At 37.4% G+C, this 17,504-nt stretch overlaps 1 protein-coding gene and 1 non-coding gene across 3 annotated transcripts in view; both read left to right on the top strand.

The window, feature by feature from the left end:
- The window catches only part of LARS1 (leucyl-tRNA synthetase 1), a 77,483-nt gene that overhangs the window by 43,367 nt on the left and 16,612 nt on the right, over positions 1 to 17,504 (top strand). For both annotated transcript variants that reach the window (XM_049648528.1, XM_049648529.1), the window contains exons 21-27: positions 803 to 860; positions 3,079 to 3,142; positions 10,769 to 10,952; positions 12,692 to 12,782; positions 13,985 to 14,125; positions 15,185 to 15,325; positions 15,575 to 15,685. In XM_049648528.1, coding sequence (XP_049504485.1) covers positions 803 to 860; positions 3,079 to 3,142; positions 10,769 to 10,952; positions 12,692 to 12,782; positions 13,985 to 14,125; positions 15,185 to 15,325; positions 15,575 to 15,685 — 790 coding nt within the window. The remainder of the gene's footprint in view (positions 1 to 802; positions 861 to 3,078; positions 3,143 to 10,768; positions 10,953 to 12,691; positions 12,783 to 13,984; positions 14,126 to 15,184; positions 15,326 to 15,574; positions 15,686 to 17,504) is intronic.
- On the top strand, positions 13,741 to 13,813 carry TRNAK-CUU (transfer RNA lysine (anticodon CUU)). Its single transcript has one exon. It is a non-coding gene; the product is annotated as a tRNA-Lys (tRNA).

Genomic DNA, 17,504 nt, shown 5'->3' with positions numbered 1-17,504 from the left:
CATGGTACAGTTTTTTTCCCTCCTAGTAGTATATTTCTAAGATCTTCTTATTTATTTATTTATTTATTTATTTATTTATTTATTTAACGTTTACTTATTTTTGAGATAGAGAGAGAGACAGAGCATGAACGGGGGAGAGGCAGAGAGAGAGGGAGACACAGAATCGGAAGCAGACTCCGATTCTGAGCCATCAGCCCAGAGCCTGACACGGGGCTCAAACTCACGGACCACGAGATCGTGACCTGAGCTGAAGTTGGATGTTTAACCGACTGAGCCACCCAGGCGTCCCTCTGAGATCTTTTTATAGCCACACTTCTAGCCCTGCCTGTATTTTTTTTTTTAATTTTTTTTTTTTAACGTTTATTCATTTTTGAGACAGAGACAGAGCATGAACGGGGCAGGGGCAGAGAGAGAGGGAGACACAGAATCAGAAGCAGGCTCCAGGCTCTGAGCCATCAGCCCAGAGCCCGACGCGGGGCTCGAACTCACGGACCGCGAGATCGAGACCTGGGCTGAAGTCGGACGTCTAACCGACTGAGTCACCCAGGCGCCCCTGTATTTTTAAAATAGTTACTACATAGTATTTCAGTGTATGCCTGCATCATAGTTTATGTAACCAGTCCTTCACTTAACGCACACTTTACCTGTTTTATTTTTTTCGTTATGAACAGCACTCAGTAAATATCCTTGTACATTTGTCTTTGCAAATTTTTACAGATCTTTTAGCATTTACCTCAACTTTTTAAGCTTAAACTAGAATGTTTATGTTGTATTTTCTGTCTTTGAACATTTACCTGTAAAGTGACAAATGGCCTGCAGCTGTGAGAGCAAATGGACATCTCCTCCTCAACTCTGAGAAAGTAAGTAAGGCTTTTGGCCTCTCGAAAGTTTAAAATTCTGCAGAAAACTTTTCAGATACAGGAAGTTGTATTTCTTAAAGAAATAAAGAGTATAAAAATCAGAGAGTTAGTCTTCCATTTAAAATATATAGGACTTCCAGCATAAATTAGGGACTAGAGTGAATAGTATTAACTGAGGGAAGGGAGTGGGAAAATTTGTTATGTTATGTTTTGTTATGTTACATTACGATATGTTAGAGAGAAGGAGAGAGAACGTGAGCAGGGAAGAGAGGCAGAGGGAGGGAGAGAGAGAGAGAATCTTAAACCCTTAAGCAGGCTCCACGCTCAGCATGGTACCTGATGTGGGGCTGCATCCCATGACCCAACTGGGATCATGACCTGACCCAAAATCAAGAGTTGGGTACTCAACCGACTGAGCCACTCAGGTGCCCCAAAACTTACTTATTTTAACATTTGTGGTTAGAATGACAGAAGGTAACACAAATTGTGACTAGAGGAGAGAGAGATAGATAAGAAACATAAAGATCCTAGCATTGTGACCCTAGAATATCTTTCTCATTAAGTTGAGAAGATCATTTGGTGGGATTTGTTTTATACTATGACCAGCCACTGAATTATAATAATAGAATTTTGGAATTGCTAGGATTCTTAACAGTTATGTAATGTTTCTTCCTAGGCAATGTAATATTTCTGTTTATACTAGTACTGCTTCCAGTATTGTTAAAACTCTTAGTATATATGATTTTTAATAGGCTATGTAAGACTTTATGTCTCATTAATCAATATCTTCAACAGGAGGTTATGCAAACCTCATAACCAAGCCCTTGTTTGCTCTTGTGATGCTTTTGTGCACATTAGAAAGGGGTACCCCTCCTCAACCAAACCTGAAATTAAGTTACTATGTTATTTCTTAATAATGACAATTGTAGCAAGTTGGATTTGTTACAGTTAGTGAATTTTGCTGCTCCTGTTGGAATATTAATGGTAAAACAGTATTCTTTGCTATAAATGTCTGTCATAATGAGAATAGACATACATTTAAACAAATAATAGATGGTCTGAATTGCAAAATGAAACATCATTTAACCAGTGTTCTAATATTGAAAGGGAATAAAAAAGTTCATTTAAAATAATCTCTATATTAGACCGAAAAACAGCTCTTTGATTAGAAACATGGGCTATTGGATGCGCCTGGCTGGCTTAGTTGGTAAAGCATGTGACCCTTAATCTCAGGGTTATGAATTCAATCCTCATATTGGATGTGGAGCCTACTAAAAAAAAAAAAAAAAAAGCATGGGCTATTTATAGAGTTTGTTAGATCAACAAGGACTTTTGATTCTTAAATTCATTTTTACTTTGTAAGTCAAAGTGACACTATGTATGTCATATATTTATATGTATGTATATATGTGTATATATGTATATGAATGTAAATTGTGGTATATCAAGACATTCTCTTTGGTCTCAACATTGTTGTGCTCTACACTGTACTGAATTTCTTAGAACTAGATACTTTATTGCCATGTAGCATAAAACTGGATAATCACCTCTGTTTGGTATCAGAAAGTTATGATAAAGATATAACATTCTTTTTTTTTTTTTTTTTTTTTTTAACATTTATTTATTTGTGGGACAGAGAGAGACAGAGCATGAACGGGGGAGGGGCAGAGAGAGAGGGAGACACAGAATCGGAAACAGGCTCCAGGCTCTGAGCCGTCAGCCCAGAGCCTGAAGCGGGGCTCGAACTCACGGAGTGCGAGATCGTGACCTGGCTGAAGTCGGACGCCCAACCGACTGCGCCACCCAGGCGCCCCTATAACATTCTTAAATAGTAAAGATTGATAGGCTGTGCACAGTGCCTCCTTTGATGTGGTGCCCTCAGGTAGAGCACAGCTTGAACAAACAATTATTGTGACGCTGTTGACAGGAAGTTCCCTAAAAGCCTAACTCCGACCTCATACACTAGTCCTTTCATTTCTGAAGGAGTCTAATTGCTGTAAAGCTCTTCTTTATAACCAGCTGAAATGAAGTCACTTAGTAACCGGACTTTAGTTTCTATGTCTGGAAAATTAGTGCAAGGTGTCTTTTCCATTCCCTCTTTGTAATATTTTTTGTCTGTGTTTATCTGATTGTGGCTAACCCATGTATTTTGATTTGGCTGATTTGGTTTATTTTACTTATATGCTTAATAATGCCTGGTCATTGACTTTTATTTCAGATGTCAAAATCCACAGGCAACTTCCTCACTTTGACCCAAGCTATCGACAAATTTTCAGCGGATGGTGAGTATGCTTTTTTATTATTGCTATTATATAGGGTCTGATTCTCTTCAGATTATAGAAAACAAGTTAAAATTGTTTCAGTTTTACTGCCCTTTTTTTTTTTTTTTTGCTTTTACAGTAGTTTAAAATACTCGTGTTTTCTTTGTGTACAAGCAATGTAATATTTAAAATGTAAGAATTGCTGACATGATCTTTTTAGGAACAGATTTGAACTAAGACTATTAGAGTCTTTTTTAAAAAAGAAACTCACTGTAATTGCTACCCGGCTTGCTTCTAATTTCTTACTGCTTGAAAGATGAAAGAATCGGTTTGTAGAGATGTTGACTGTGAAGCTTTTCCAAAGTATTTGCTTCGTACTTGATATAAATATGGGTCACTTAAACCTGGGAGCATTCATTTTTTAGAACAGTCTTTTCTCCTTGGCCTCAGTACTGTTCCATTTGATCATTACTTTGTCAAGGGAAGACATGCACTGTGTAACCTGAAGGAACCATTCATTACTTTGGTCATCATGGCACTTGTTTCTTCTCATCATGGCTAGCACAGTTTGAGGCCATACTGATGGGAATGGAAAGAACTAACCTAACTAACTTGGAGAAACATTGCTTTGACTGGACACTGTAAACCAAAAAGAACTGCACATCAGTACTGTAATTGGTAAGACTATTTCTTGCGTGAGGTATAGGTTAGCAGTGAGTGCTGGGATTGAACAAATATATCTATTGTAGATGAGAGCTCACTGTCAAAGAAGATGGAAATAATAAAGGGGGAATGCTAGAAGGCACCCTGTGGTGTTGGATTGGAATTGGCAATATCTAATGGTTTTAATTTTATATATAGATAGATTAATGCAAAAATTAACTTTGGTGTGTGCAGTGGGTTAGTGCATGTGCACACATTTCCCTAGCTGTGTGTGCCAAGAGGGCTTATGAGCAGTGACACCCCAGTGGCAGAGGCACACCTGGCATTCAGATCTTGGTTTCTAACTACAGTTTTCTGATAAGTGGAACTGGGGTGCCTAGGAGAAGTGACCGATTTGCAGGCTGGAGTAGGGAAAATAACAAGATGAGCATGGAACACATTGTTCCAGAAAATAAGGGAATGTTTCAATAAGGATGGGGACATTTGAAGGGCACACAGGTACTGAAGACAGAAGGTAGCAGCAGAGTAGGAGGATTCTCACTTGCCTTGTCCCATGAATACAGCTAAATAACTATCAGATCATCTTAAATAGCTCAGAAATCTCTATGAAGACTGGCAGAACACACTCTACAACTAAAGTTAGAGAAGGGGCCATATTGAAGAAGGTAGGAAGTGTGGAGACATGGTTTGGGAAAGAAACAGATCATGACCGCTGTTGGGGAGAGGGAGCTGCAGTCATGGAAAAGAACAAGACACAAACTAGCACACAGGGGAGCACATGGGGAAAACAAATCCCTATAGCAAAGGGCTTGGAAAGCGAGAGAGCCTCAATTTTTGAGTACTTGTATCCAGTGGGGCTTAATTAAAGTTTGGAGTTTTAAAGGTCACTGTGCTTGGCTCTGGAATAGCCTGGAGGACATTGGGGCTGTGTTTGGAGAGAAGGCAAGCAAACATCATGCAGACATATGGCAGGGAAACAGTGATCTGAAGAGCACCCGGGACACACAGTGGAGAAGTTAGTTGCTCATCTCATAGCATGTTCCGGAGTGGCAGCATTCACAGAGGGACCCCTCCAGGAACAAAGGAATTGGCAGGTGCCATTCCCTTCCTCATCCTTCAGCATAAACACAGGGCCGCCAGTAGGAACTAGTGCAGTGCTGATACTTGCCACCTAACTTGCTTACATCAAGCCCCACCACTCTGCATTTTGGTGGAACCACACCTCCTGGTTATGCTTGCCTCAGTCCCAGTGCAGCAGGCCCCCTTCCCCAGAAGACTGGCTCGAACCCCTGCCCACACCATGTCTCTCGAACTGAGAATTTTATGAGGCCTTAGTGCTGGCAGCACCAGGTTTCATTTCACAAGCAGACCAGAGCACACCTAGTTTAAGTGCACCACATTCAGGGACCAAACACTGCTCATAACAGGCAAAGAGAGCATCTGTAGATGACTGGACTGAAAGATAAAGCAGCCAGGAAAAACAGCAGAGCACACGCAGCATACATTGGAGATATTCCTGGGAGCAGCAGGTCCTGGGGAAATGGGGATACTACACAGTAGGATACTATAGGCTTTTCTTCATAAAGCCTTTACCTTCAAGAACAGGAGACATTAGCTGACTTTCCTAATGCACAGAAACAGGCACAGAGACTTGGACAAAATGAGAAGACATAATTTGTCCCAAATGAAAGAATAAGACAAGGCCATGGCTGGAGATCTAAGCGAAACAGATATAAATAACATGCCTGATTAAGAATTTAAAGCACCGATCATAAGGATACTCACTGGATTTGAGAAAAGAGTAGAGAACATCATTGGGACCATCAACACAGAGATAAGGAATAACAGCAGAGATAATGGGCTCAGTAAACAAAGTGCGAAATACACTCGAAATGAACAGCAGGCTGGAAGAAGCAGAGGAATGAATTAATTACTAGATGACAGAGTAATAGAAAGTAATCAAACTGAACAAAAGAGAGAAAAAAGAATTCTGCAAAGTGAGAGTAGACTTAAGGAACTCAGTGACTCCATCAAACATAGTAACAATCGTATTATAGAGTCCCAGAAGAAGAAGAGAGAAAAGCAGGCAGAGAATGTATTTGAAGACATAATAGCTGAAAACTTACCTAATCTGGAGAAGGAAACAGATAGCCAGATCTAGGAAACACAGAGAACCTCCAACAAAATTAACAAAAGCAGACCCATTCCAAGACATATTGTAGTTAAAATGGCAAAATATAGTGATAAGGAAAAAATATTAAAAGCATCAAGACAAGGGGTGCCTGGGTGGGTCATTTGGTTAAGCGTCCCACTCTTGATTTTGACTCGTGTCCTGATCTCATGGTTTGTGGGTTCGAGCCCTGCATTGGGCTCTGTGCTGATATGCAGAGCCTGCTTGGGATTCTCTTTCTGCTTTCTCTGCCTTTCCCCTGCTCATGTTCTCTCTCTCTCTCTCTCTCTCTCTCTCTCAAAAATAAATAAATAAACATTAAAAAACAGCAAGACAAAAGAAGATGGTTACATACAAAGGAAACCCCATAAGTTGATCAACAGATTTTTTAGCAGAAACTTTCCGAGCTAGAAAGGAGTGACATGATATATTCAAAGTGCTAAATGGGAAAAACCTGCAGCCAAGAATACTCTGTCCATCAAGGCTATCATTCAGAATGGAAGAATAGATAAAGACCTTTCCAGACAAAAACTAAAGGAGTTCATGACTAGTAAACCAGCCCTGTAAGAAATATTAGAGGACTCTGAGTGGAAAGGAAAGACCAAAAATGACAGTATGGGGGTAGCAAACACAAAAGCAATAAAAAATGAATATATCTGTAAAAAAAACAGTCAAGGAATTCACAAAATAAAAGGATGTAAAACATCATATACCTAAAACATGGGGAGGGATGGAAGTGAAGAATGGGTTTAAACTTAAATGACCATCAACTTAATACAATACAGACCATGATATGCATAAGATGTTATGTATAAATCTAATGGTAACCACAAATAGAATACTAATAAATATACAAAGAATGAAGAGAAAGAAATCAAAATATATCACTAAAGGAAACCAACAAACCATGAAAGAGAGTAAGACAAGAAACGATCAGAGAAAATTTTCAGAAACAACACAAAACAAGTAATAAAATGACAAGAAATACATATCTATCAATAATTACTTTGAATGTAAATGGACTACACACTCCAATCAAAAGATGCCGCATGACATAATGAATAAAAACAGCAAGAGCCATTTATATGCTGCCTACAAGAAACTCATTTTTTTTAAGATTCTATTTTTAAATAATCTCTACACTGAAGGTGGGGCCCCAAATCACAAACCTGATATCAAGAGCTGCACGCTCCACTGACTGAGCCAGCCAGGCACCCCCTACAAGAGACTCATTTTAGACTTAAGGCACCTGCAGATTGAAAGTAAGGGGATAGAGAAACATGTCTTGCAAATGGATGTCAGAAGAAAGCCAGAGTAGCAGTACTTATATTGGACAAAATAGACTGTAAAACAAAGACTATAACAAGAGGTAAAGAAGGACACTGTGCAATAATAAAGGGGACAGTCCAACAGGAAGATATAACCATTATATCTGCACCCAAATACATAAAACAGTTAATGGCAAACATAAAGGAACTGATCGATAATAATACAATAATAGTAGCGGACTTTAACACCCCACTTACATTAATGAACAGGTCATCTAAACAGAAAATCAACCAGGAAACAATGGCTTTGAATGACACACTGGACCAGATGGATTTAACAGATATATTTAGAACATTCCTTTGTAAAACAGCACAATACACATTCTTTTCAAGTGCACATGGAACATTCTCTAGAATGGATCACATATTACGCCACAAAACAAGCCTTAACAAATTTAAAAATATCCAAGTCGTAACACGCATCTTTTCTGATCACAACATTATGAAATTAGAAGTTAACCACAAGAAAAAATCTGGAAAGACCACAAATACATGGTGATTAAATACCATGCTATTAAACTTGGAATGGGCCCTGGGGTGCCTGCGTGCCTCAGTCAGTTAAGTGTCCCACTCTCCATTTTGGCTCAGGTCATCATCTCACAGTTCTTGGGTTTGAGCACCACATTGGGCTCTGCACTGACAGTTTGGAGCCTGCTTGAGATTCTCTCTCTGCCCCTCCCCACACCTCTTTCTCAAAATAAATAAACCTAAAAAACAAAAAAAACAAAAAAACCCCAAAACATTGAATAGACCAACCAGGAAATAAAAGGAGAAATAAAAAAGTACATGGAAACAAATGAAAATGCAAATAGAATGGTCCAAAACCTTTGGGACACAGTGAAAGCAGTTCTGAGAGAAGTTTATAACAATCCAGTTCTACCTCAAGAAGCAAAAAAAAATCTCAAACAATCTAACATTACACCTAAAGGAGCTAAACAAAGAGCAAGAAGCAAAACCTAAAACCAGCAGAGGTTAGGAAGTAATAAAGATCAGAGTAGAAATAAATGATATAGAAACTAAAACAAAAACAAAAACCCCAGTGAAACAGATCAATGAAACTAGGAGCTGGTTCTTGGAAAAAAATCAATAAAATTGATAAACTTCTAAGTAGACTCATCAAGAAAAAAAAGAGAAAGGACCCAAATAAATAAAATCATAAATGAGAGAGGAGAAATAACAAACACCACAGAAATACAAACAATTAGAATATTATGCAAAACTATATGCCAACAAATTAGGCAACCTAGAAGAAATGGATAAATTTCTAGAAACATATAACCTCCAAAAGCTGAAACAGGAAGAAATAGAATATTTGAACAGACTGATTACCAGCAAAGAAATTGAATCAGTAATCAAAAAACTCCCAAAAAATAAAAGTCCAGAACCAGATGTCTTCAGGGGCGAATTTTACCAAACATTTATTTATTCAAAGATTTTATTTTATTAAAAAAAAATGTTTATTCATTTTGAGGGGGAGCGCAAGCAGGGGAGGGGCAGGGAAAGCAGGGGAGGAGCAGAGAGAGGGAGGGAGAGAGGGAAAATCCCAAGCAGGCTCTGTGCTGTGAGCACGGAGCCTGATGTAGGGCCCAGTCTCAGAAACGTGAGATCATGACCTGAGCTGAAATCATGAGTTAGATGGACGCTTAACCAACTGAGCCACCCAGGTACCCCACCAAGATATTTTTTAATCACAAAAGGAAAAACGATTAAGTCTATAGTGGAGAAAAGTCGGCAGACACTACGTCAGTGATGAAAGCTTGCAACACCAGTAAAAAGTCGTATCAGTATCTTGCACCTCCATGATAGTGATGCACTGAGAAGACACATAACATTGCTTCTGCCAGAGGTGTATAAGCCCAGTCTAATCATGAGAAAACATCAGACAAACCAAGTTGAGAGAAATTCTATTAAGTAACTGATGAGTACTCATCAAAAATGTTAGGGTCATGAAAGACAAAGACTAAGAAACTGTCACAGATATGAGGAGACCAAGGAGGTAAAATGATTAAATGCAATGTGTTTTTCCAGATTGGATCCTGCAGCAGAAATAGAATATTAGAAGAAAAACTGGTGAAATTTGAATAAGATCTGTAGTTTCGTTAATACTATCGTACTAATGTTAACTTCCTGGGTTTGAAACTGTGGTTAGGTAGGTTGTTAATGTTAGGGGAGCCTGTTAAATGTCTAATGTTTATGTCTATTCTCTTGCACCTTTTCTTTAAGTGTAAAATTATTTGAAATAAAAAGTTAAAAGTTTAGAGCTTCTTGTGTATTATAATGTATATTTAATGCTTACATAACTTAATGTGACATGTTCTCATCTCCCTTGTAGGCATAGATGGTAGAAAGCAATACCTACTCTTCTGAACTTGTACTTTTTCTCTTAATTGTTCATATTTGAGATCATTCCATATAGATACATATTGAGTTTCCTCACTCTTTTGCAGCATTATAGTATTCCATTATACAAGGATATCCTGTAACTTAATTAGGCTGTTATTAATGTTTTTTTTTTTTTCAATATTTTAGAATAAAGATTCTGGTTGGAAAGCAAAATTTTGTTAGAAAGCTTAGAAGAATCGCTTTTAGAAATAAGAAATGAAATATATTTTTGTACATGGAAGGCACCAGTGTATGTACTCATGCATTAAAATATAGTGTTTTGCTCCCTCTAAATGAGGCTTAGATGCTGATAGGAATCCCTATTGCCAGTTTATCATTTTTTTCCCCTGCTTCATTAAAGACCACTTCATCTCATTAACTCAGCATGCCTGAGAAAAAACAGCTATTGATGCTAAGTGTATGCAAATAAATACATGTGATTCAAATATTTGAACAACATTGTGGATCCTACTTTTGGTGGTTTTTATTTTTGTTTTAGATCCATGGCAATCCTTTATTATTTTTTAAATTTTTTATATATTTTTTAATTTTATAAAGTTTATTTATAAAGAGAGAGAGAGAGAGAGAGAGAGGGCACAATCAGGGAAGGGGCAGAGAGAGGAGAGAGAATCCCAAGTAGGCTCTGCACTGTGAGCCAAGAGCCCGATATGGGGCTTGATCTCACAAACTATGAGATCATGACCTGAGCTGAAATCAACACTTGGAAGCTTAACCGACTGAGCCACCCAGGCGTCCCCATGCAGTCCTTTAAAGCATCTGCTCTTTCTTAATTTATATGTAGGTTTGCAGTATACCGAATTGGATACATTGTTGATATTTAGTAACCATATTTTGTTTTTAAATTATTTTTTAAAAGTCTATTTATTTACTTTGAGAGAGAGACACACACAGAGCGTGAGCATGGGAGGGGCAGAGAGAGAATCCCAAGCCCCGCTTGAGGCTCAGTCTCAGGAACAGCAAGATCACGACTGGAGCCAAAGTCAAGAGTCAGACGCTTAAGTGACTGAGTCACCCAGGTCCTCACCAACCACATTTTAAAATCATCAGTGATCTTCCTTCTTTTTCTTTTTCCTCCTCCTGCAGGAATGCGTTTGGCTCTGGCTGATGCTGGTGATACTGTTGAAGATGCTAACTTTGTGGAAGCCATGGCAGATGCAGGTATTCTCCGTCTGTACACCTGGGTAGAGTGGGTAAAAGAAATGGTTGCCAACTGGGACAGCCTCCGAAGTGGGCCTGCCAGCACCTTCAATGATAGAGTTTTCGCCAGGTAATTTGTGGACTCTGGCCACTTTGTACTTCAGAGTTGCTTAGTCCTTGTGCATTTTTAAGTTTTCTTTTTTTTTTCCTCTCCTAAAATAAATTAGATGTTAATAATAGCTACTATTCACTGAAAGCTTACTTGTTCTAGGTACTCTGCTAAGCTCTTCACATCCATTATCTGATTTTACCCTCACAGCAACCTTATGTGATAAAGATATTACTAGCTCTATTTTAAAGAAATCGAAGCTTAGAAAAATTAAGTATTTTATTAAGTGCCTCAAAACTAATAGTTTCAGATGGAGGATATGAATTTGCTTCTTTCTCCAGAGCTCATTCTCATTACCATTTTACCATGCTGTCTTGGCATTAGAGTAGGACAGAATGGTTAAATGAAAAGTAGATTAAAACGGTAAGAGAATGTCGTTTTTTTTTTTTTTCTTTGTAAAAGCATTTATCATCATCTTTGCATCAGGAGCCATCTTAAGAACTGGTGTTACAAAGTTGAATAGGACTTGACCCTTCACTGTAGTCTAGCAGGAGAAGAAAACACATATCCAACACATTACAAGTGCGATAATATAGATAGAGGGAATTCAGAGGAGATGGCTTGTGAGTTCTGGGTTTCTTGAAAACTATATGGATTTTTACAGAGAGGAGAAAGCCATGGAGAGCGTGGTATTTATGTGAAGCACCATATATGGGGGGAGAGTAGAAGATCAAACAAGTTGGGGCCAGATTAGGCTAAATTAAGAAGGGCCATAGGTATGGGAATGCAAGCTGGTGCATCCACTCTGGAAAACAGTATGGAGGTTCCTCAAAAAACTAAGAAATAGAATTACCCTACGACCCAGCAATTATACTACTAGGCATTTATCCAAGGGATACAGGTATGCTGTTTTGAAGGGACACATGCACCCCCCTGTTTATAGCAGCACTATCGACAATAGCCAAAGTATGGAAAGAGTCCAAATGTCCATCAATGGATGAATGGATAAAGAAGATGTGGTATATCTATACAATGGAGTATGACTCGGCAATCAAAAAGAATGAAATCTTGCCATTTGCAACTACGTGGATGGAACTGGAGGGTATTATGCTAAGTGAAATTAGAGAAAGACAAAAGTCATGACTTCACTCATATGAGGACTTTAAGAGACAAAACAGATGAACATAAGGGAAGGGAAACAAAAATAATATAAAAACAGGGAGGGGGACAAAACAGAAGAGACTCATAAATATGGAGAACAAACTGAGGGTTATGGGAGGGCTTGTGGGAGGGGGGATGGGCTAAAGGGGTAAGGTGCACTAAGGAATCTACTCCTGAAATCACTGTTGCACTATATGCTAACTAATTTGGGTGTAAATTAAAAAAAAATAAAACAAGTTAATAAAAAAAAATACACAAAAGTCAAAAAAAAAAAAAAAAAAGGAGGGCCATAGGTAGCATGAGAAAAATTTTAACAGCCAATGTTTAAAATGCAGCAAGTAATATAAAACATAAAGGCAAAATTGTTAAGCTGTTTTCATATTGTATTTTGGGGTTCATGATAAAGTTTCCATCAAGAAATTGTTAAACAAGGCCATCGCTAACTGTTGTTAACTGGTTTTGTGGTTGAGTGGTCTTAAATGTTTCAGGCGTTCTCCTTATACTGCTTATTAGTATATGCAGCAGTTATTTATATTTTTGTGTGCTTGCATTTAAAATATGTCTTTAAACTCAGTCATCTTTTTTCCCCTATTCAATAGTGAGATGAATGCAGGAATTATAAAAACAGATCAAAATTATGAAAAGATGATGTTTAAAGAAGCTTTGAAAACAGGGTTTTTTGAATTTCAGGTAGGCCTTTCTTTTAGTAGCTGTAAGACTGTGTTAGTATGAATATGATGTATTTCACCCTTTTTCCCTCCTGCTATAACATAATAACTAAAGTAGAGATTGACGGGGTGCCTGCGTGGCTCAGTCAAATGCATCTGACTTTGGCTCAGGTCATGATCTCACAGTTCATGAGTTCGAACCCCATGTCGGACTCTTGTGCTGACAGCTCAGAGTCTGGAGCCTTTTTCGGATTCTGTGTCTCCCTCTCTCTCTGTCCCTCCCCTGTTCACGCTCTGTCTCTCTCTCTCTCTCTCTGTCTCTCAAAAATGAATGAATGAATAGAGACTGAAATTGTTCCCCAGCAGTTTTTAAATTCCTAAGTAATTGTGATTTTAAATATTTCTCTTTGATATTCTTTCGGTTGTGTTCATGTAATATAAGTATTTCTGTTTCTAGTAGAGCTGTGAGTTAAGAGGTTAAGTCTAAAAACCAGCCACATTTTGCAGGAGAACATTTTAAATTGATAAAACATAAAGGCAAAATTGTAACTAATTGCCACTGGTTTGAAAACAAGCGTGTTCTGATAGTTTCCACAAGGTGTCAGTATTTCCTCAAGTTTGGCAGTTCAAGTGCTTAAAGTAAAAATGTAGGTTTCCTCAATCAGTTTTGTAAAATATCACATTGGGATTTATGTAACTTGCTTTTCATAGATGTGGTTAAATAAGGATAAGTGCTGAACATAGCAGTGTGTCGTATTTATAGCCATTTTTGATACTTAATATCTTTCTTATAGGCTATTCAGAACATCGTCAGCCCTTAATATGCAGTTTCAATTGTGCAGCCTTTATGTCTGTTAATGTATTTTTAAAATGTCTTAAAAAATTTTTTTTGAGAATCATAATTTAAAACCATAATATTTTTTGACAATGATTGGTACACATTTAATTGCAAGGTGTTAGAAATGTAGTAAAACTGGGGTGCCTGGCTGGCTCAGTTGGTAGAGCTTGTGACTCTTGATCTCAGGGTCGTGGGTTTGAACCCCACATTGGGTGTAGAGATTTCTTTAAAAAAATGAAGTGAAACTTTTATGAAAATTCATTATGGAATTTGGAAAGACTAAAAGCTTAAAAATGCATTAAAATAGAGGTACTGCATTTTTTCTTTTATTGTTTTTTTTTAACGAAGTATGGGGAGAAAATGATAAATAATTTCAAATTTTGTAGGCTGCCAAAGATAAATACCGTGAATTAGCCATCGAAGGGATGCACAGAGACCTCGTGTTCCGCTTTATTGAAGTTCAGACCCTTCTCTTGGCTCCATTCTGTCCACATCTCTGTGAGCACATCTGGACACTCCTGGGAAAGGTATCTGTATACATTTAAGATTTGGGCAGTTTTGATTTGGCCCTTATTAAGTAAATACAGAATAATGTTACTTAAGAGGAGAAGACTGAAAAAGAATATTTCAAGGCTAATGTTGGACTCATCATCTCGTAATCATTATAGCAAATTAAACCCAAGCTACCTTCTGTTTAGACAAATACATCATATATGTGCCTTTATTTATATACACGCAGTGTGTATATTTTAAAAACATGGGACTACGCATCTTATCACCTAATTCTTGTTAGGAAATTCTTGTTATCACCTAATTCTTGTTAGGAAAATACATTTTAATATATTTTAAAAATACATTTAATTTGAATACATAGATAACTAATTCTGTTTTTTCCAACTGTTAAAAGGTGAAAATCCTGAGAAATATATATAAATGACTGTTATGAGCAGCTTTTAACAAGGTGGAAGTGTCTCTTTGCATAAATATTTTTGTTTTATATAAAATTTCTGGCATATGTAGGGCTGCATATTTAGGGCTTTATATTAGCATCCTTACTTACTGTGAAGGTAAATTCAATTATTTCTCCTAGGCTTGCAGATAAACCGATTGGATGGTTTAATAATTCCTTTTCAACTTTATGAGCCAAACTCCTTTGTATTTTTCTAATGCATGAACAATGCAAAAATGTGCTCATGATATATATCCTGAATAGCCATGCTTTCAAAACTGGATGTATTAATAGGATAAAAACTGAGAGTTTGTATAATTTATGTAATAAAGATTAAATTTAGGCAAATTAGCATTACATAATTTTCTTTGAAAGTGAGCATCTGTGTGTGGGTATTAATATGCTTGTACAAATGGAGGCTAATTAAGAATGTAGAGTCAGACTTCACAGCTTGAATTCTAGGGAACATTAGATCAGGGGCTGTGGAAGTGTGTTATGGGTAGTAAGATTTGAACTTTGAGCACGCAATTACAGATGGTAGCCTTGGTATGGAAATGTAATCAAGAACCATAAAATAGTTGTGTTGTTTAATCCCACTGAACTGTTTTTTTTTTGTTTTTTTGTTTTTTTCTTAAAGCCCGACTCAATTATGAATGCTTCATGGCCTCTGGCGGGTCCTGTGGATGAAGCCTTAATACGTTCCTCACAGTATCTCATGGAAGTAGCACATGACCTTAGATTGCGACTCAAGAACTATATGATGCCTGCTAAGGGGAAGGTGAAGTCATTTTTTTTTTTAAAGATTGTTCTTTAAAAGTTATTAGTTCAGTAACATTTGCTATGAATGGAACTTAAGACAATTATTGTTCAAATGTGTCAGGATATCTTTACTGCCAAGTCTGTTTTGTAGTACGTGTGTGCTTGTTAACGTCCGAGGCAGTAGTGGTATGTACCAGGAGAGGGTTCTCTCATCTTTGATTTATACAAAAGTGATGAAATATTGTCTTCCCTTTCTTTTGCCCTGTAGAAGACTGACAAGCAACCGCCTCAGAAGCCTTCACATTGCACCATCTACGTGGCGAAGAGCTATCCTCCTTGGCAACATATCACCCTGTCAGTGCTCCGTAATCACTTTGAGGTGATGCTCTCTGCAGACTTTCCCCCTACATTGTTGGGTACTGCCTGTGCTGTTTTGTTTGGAGGGTGCTGACAATGTCCGGGAGAAGGAAGACGGGCGACTTTGTCTAGTTGTCTTTAGGCACGGAAAGTTTTTTGTTAGCCTTGCTGGCTCTTAAGTGGATCCTGAGGGAAAAGTTACTTTTTTTTTTTTTTTATCATTTCTGAAGCTTTCTTACAAAAACACATTGGATCTAGTCATATGTAATTAAAAGATAATGAGACTTTCTCATATGTGGTTAAAATTATGAAGCCAAAGGACTGAGTTTGCCTTTTGAGTTGATTGTGGCTTGAACCCTGGGATTCATGAAGCCTTAACTTAGTTATGTGTTTTTTTTTTGTTTTTTTTTTTTTAATTTTTAATGTTTATTTTTGAGAGAGAGAGACAGAGTGTGAGCGGGAGAGGGTCAGAGAAGGAGAGAGAAAGACACAGAATCTGAAGAGGCTCCAGGCTCCGAGCCATCAGCACAGAGCCCGACATGGGGCTCGAACTCACAAGCTGTGAGATCATGACCTGAGCCGAAGTCGGATGCTCAACCGACTGAGCCACCCAGGCGCCCTGAGTTATGTTTTAAAAAAAATCTGAAGCTTGGCTCTTGAGTAATTTAAAACAGAATGGTCAATTTGCTAATTACTCGTAGAAATGGAGAGCTCGTTGTTTTTGGCTCCGTCCGGTAAATAGCTATTAAATATGATTGTCGAATTTAAAGGAAACTCAACACTTAACACTTAGTTCTAAGTTTCCCTAAAGAAAAAAGTTCATCTGTCTTTTTTCTTTCACATTGGAAAAATAGAAACTAAGTGTATGTTGTTGAAGTTTTGCTCAGGAACAGTTATTGATAGACACAGACTGTGAAGGTACACTTAAAGAAGAGACAAAATAGTGATTATGGCCAAAGCATAAAGCAGTAACATGAAGGGAAAATTCTTAGCTTTAATTTTTGAGAATTTTATTGAGCTTTTATTTCAGAAATTTCCATACTTAATTAAAAATTTGTAAAATTTGATGGAAAGAGAAGAGCAAGTGTTTTTGTACTCCTTGTGAGCGTATTTTTATGGAGAGCTGCCTCTTCATTTGATTGTGTGTAATGGAAATAGAACGTGGTCTGTAGAATTGCTTGCAGATTTTGACTTACGCTAACTAAAAAAGTAAAAGCCATTTTGGTAGGTAGAGAAATGAAATTGCACCCAGTGGGTTACATATTCATACCAGCATTTTCAAGGAGGCAGGAGGAGAGCCAAATACAGAATGTAATGTTGCAGATATTTAAAAATGCATCTTTTATTAAAAACTGCTATTCTTTGAGAGGTTAATATTTTTATGTAGTAATCAGTGACTAGATATCATATGGTGTCATCATCTTTGGGCATTATTTGGAATGGTCAGCTTTTTAAAAAATGTTTGCTTGTTTTCATCCAAAAGAGCTAAATGTTAGTTTTTATAATAAAGAAGGATGTCCTTATGTTGTATACGGTACCATTTTGATGACATAAGGGAAAGGAGTGTTTCGTATCCTCTTTTCTCTTCCGTACGTATTTTAAAACAGCACATTGACAAGTGGAGAAAGTTTTTTTCCCCCTGTACCTTAGTAAAGGTTAGAGTTGAAAGTAAATAGATTATCAGAAATTTTACTATACACTACTTTTCATTTAGATTCATTCCCAAACCTTGGTTTTGATGCCATGCTTTTAGAATAAGGAAAAAATAGGTCACCGAAAATTCTGAAAAGGCTACTTCCTTCATTTCTCATTCTGTAGAAGGGGCTACTTGTGTTTGCAGA

The sequence above is a fragment of the Panthera uncia genome, assembly GCF_023721935.1.
Source record: "Panthera uncia isolate 11264 chromosome A1 unlocalized genomic scaffold, Puncia_PCG_1.0 HiC_scaffold_17, whole genome shotgun sequence".
In the NCBI taxonomy this organism is placed as follows: Eukaryota; Metazoa; Chordata; class Mammalia; order Carnivora; family Felidae; genus Panthera; species Panthera uncia.
Note: the sequence above shows the minus strand (reverse complement) of the source record. Positions and strands in the feature narration are given on the sequence as shown.